Source organism: Agrilus planipennis, unplaced genomic scaffold (assembly GCF_000699045.2).
Source record: "Agrilus planipennis isolate EAB-ADULT unplaced genomic scaffold, Apla_2.0 scaffold1200, whole genome shotgun sequence".
NCBI lineage: Eukaryota > Metazoa > Arthropoda > Insecta > Coleoptera > Buprestidae > Agrilus > Agrilus planipennis.
The window spans coordinates 5,019-7,925 of NW_020439952.1; the positions used below are offsets into that span (position 1 = coordinate 5,019).

Genomic DNA, 2,907 nt, shown 5'->3' on the forward strand with positions numbered 1-2,907 from the left:
AAAAAGGAAAATTTACCTAAATATTAAAGCAATATTTACAATTTATCCCACTAGGCCGTTGCTTCGCAAGCGAAAATAATAAGAATTACAATTTGGACTCGAATTTGTAAAAATAAAATCCTAACAGAAATGAATTTACTTGGTATTTCAGATGATATTACAAATTAAATTGTAACAATTCATCATCATAAGGTCATCAGTCCTAAGACTGGTTGGACACGTACCTCCACTCTTTCCTATTCTGAGCTAAAATTGCCATTATTACAAGTTATCTAACAAATTATACGATTTCTACGGCAAATTCAATCATTTACAATAGAAAATTTTTGTGTTATCATAAAAATTTTGTTTTCTCCGTTAAACAAGAATGCTGAAACATTGCGATATCGGTGGGTATTATCTATCCCTATCACCCCTTTGAAAAGTACCAAAGGTATAAAAAACAAATGTAGAATAGATCAAGGTTCTGATTATGTACATAGATATGTCAGGTATATGTAATATTCATTCAGCTTTTAATACAAAGTAAACACAAACTAAATCACAGTCTATTTTAACGAACAATTACATAATTAGAGAAATTTTATATCCAAAAATGTGGTAAGTACTTATGTATGTTTGTCGTAGTTAGCCATGAAAGGTTGTTGTCTAATATGTTTATCGGTAAAGGAGGAGATACGGTAAATTATTAAATAATTAAACAAGTATATAAATTGAGTTATATCATTATTTGTTGCACTTTCTATCTAGTTGGTTACGTTTCTACATACATGGCAGTGTAAGATGATTACTAAAACTGAACAAGGACTTCTACAGGGTCGGGAAGGTGTTGACTACGATGGGAACAAATATTTTAGTTTTCAAGGAATTCCATACGCGAAACCTCCTCTTGGAGAATTAAGATTCAAGGTAAATACAATATCTGTAAATTACTGTAAAGACTCTTGTTGCTTTTTCATTCGTAAAACTAAAAGTAGCATTACAAAAAATCTAAATTACTAATATGTGCGACAAAAACGAACATCTAATAATACTACTAATAAAAGCTTTTTCTAATTGCAAGTTAATAATAAGTTAATAACCAAGACCAAGATTAAAAGTATTTGAGCAAGGNTTAAATTGATTTAAGATCCCAAGTGAAGCACTTCAACCTGTGATGGTATGGGTTCATGGAGGTGGCTTCTTGTGTGGTTCTGGTAACAGCGACATGTACAATCCGGAATATTTGCTTACCCAAAATGTTGTTGTTGTGACCTTTAACTACCGCTTAGGTATTTTGGGTAAGCGATAACAAAACCAATGGGTTGATTTAGATACATTTCACCTTAACATTTCCCTGTAGGCTTTCTCGGTTTTGAAGACAAGTCTTTGGAAGTTCCCGGAAACGCTGGTTTAAAGGATATGGTGATGGCATTGAAATGGGTTCAAAAAAATATTTCTCAATTTGGTGGTGATCCGAACAACGTTACCGTTTTTGGGCACTCAGCGGGATCCGCAGCTGTGAATTTTCTAATGCTTTCGCCAACAGCAAAAGGCAAAAATTTTCGTTTAGTTAACTGTTGCTTTTCTAACGTTGCCATTATTGTTGATAGGACTTTTCCACCGGACAATATTACTAAGTGGAACTGCAACTAGCTTTTGGGCAATTGGAGTCAAGTGCGCTCAACAAATTGCGTCTACTTTGGGATGTTCAAGCTCGAATGAGCGTGAAATTTTGGACTTTCTACGGAAGCAGGACGCAGAAAAACTAGTAAAAGTACAAGATATTCTAAAAGATGTAAGTGCATAATTATTCAAAAATTACGATCCGTAACTGATGATGTTATTTCAGGAAGTTGTGCCTGCAAAACCCAGATTTTATTGTCCAAGTGTCGAAACACCAAATCCAACAGCGTTTATTACGGAAAGACCTCTGGATTTATTAAAATCAGGAAATTTTATTAAAGTTCCTGTGATGCTTGGATATACGTCAGAAGAGAGTATATTTTTTGAATTTTTCCAAGAGATCGTGAGCTCGCACAAATTCACAAATTTGGAAGAAACGATTCCGTACGACTGGGGAATTAAAATGGGAAGTAAAGCATCGAAGTTGATGGCCAATGAAATCCGAAAACATTATTTTGGCGACAAAGACCCCTCTGCAAACGAATGCATACAAAATCAGTACACAGTATGTCACAATCATTGTAATTAAAGCACACTCATTATTTTCAGTCAACTTTCAAAAAAGGAGGTTCTCAATTCGACTGCATCTCTTTATGTGTACTTTAATGCGATTTCTTCGTTATTGTGAACCGACTTTAATTATTCTTTTTTCATTAATCAATTATAATAATTAATTCATATCTCAAGNATTGAAATGGGTTCAAAAAAATATTTCTCAATTTGGTGGTGATCCGAACAACGTTACCGTTTTTGGGCACTCAGCGGGATCCGCAGCTGTGAATTTTCTAATGCTTTCGCCAACAGCAAAAGGCAAAAATTTTCGCTTAATCAACCGTTGCTTTTCTAACGTTGGTATTATCCTTAATAGGACTTTTTCACCGGACAATATTACTAAGTGGAACTGTAACTAGCTTTTGGGCAGTTGGAGTCAAGTGCGCTCACCAAATTGCGTCTGCTTTGGGATGTTCAAGCTCGAATGAGCGCGAAATTTTGGAGTTTCTACGGAAGCAGGACGCAGAAAAAATAGTAAAAGTACAAGATATTCTAAAAGATGTAAGTGCATAATCATTCCAAACTTACGATTCGTAAATGGCGATGTTATTTCAGGAACTTGTGCCTGCAAAACCCAGATTTTATAGCCCAAGCATCGAAACACCAAATCCAACAGCGTTTATTACGGAAAGACCTCTGGATTTATTAAAATCAGGAAATTTTATTAAAGTTCCTGTGATGCTTGGATAT

The 2,907-nt window shown here is 34.6% G+C and overlaps 1 protein-coding gene across 1 annotated transcript; it reads left to right on the forward strand.

Moving 5' to 3' along the window:
* The first annotated feature begins 1,120 nt into the window (after positions 1–1,120).
* Positions 1,121–2,247, forward strand: LOC108743531 (juvenile hormone esterase-like). The gene is made up of 4 exons (XM_025979516.1): positions 1,121–1,280; positions 1,343–1,534; positions 1,593–1,777; positions 1,832–2,247. The coding sequence occupies exons 1-4, from the start codon at positions 1,157–1,159 to the stop codon at positions 2,192–2,194; spliced, it is 864 nt and encodes a 287-aa protein (XP_025835301.1). The 5' UTR covers positions 1,121–1,156; the 3' UTR covers positions 2,195–2,247.
* Positions 2,248–2,907: the final 660 nt, after the last annotated feature.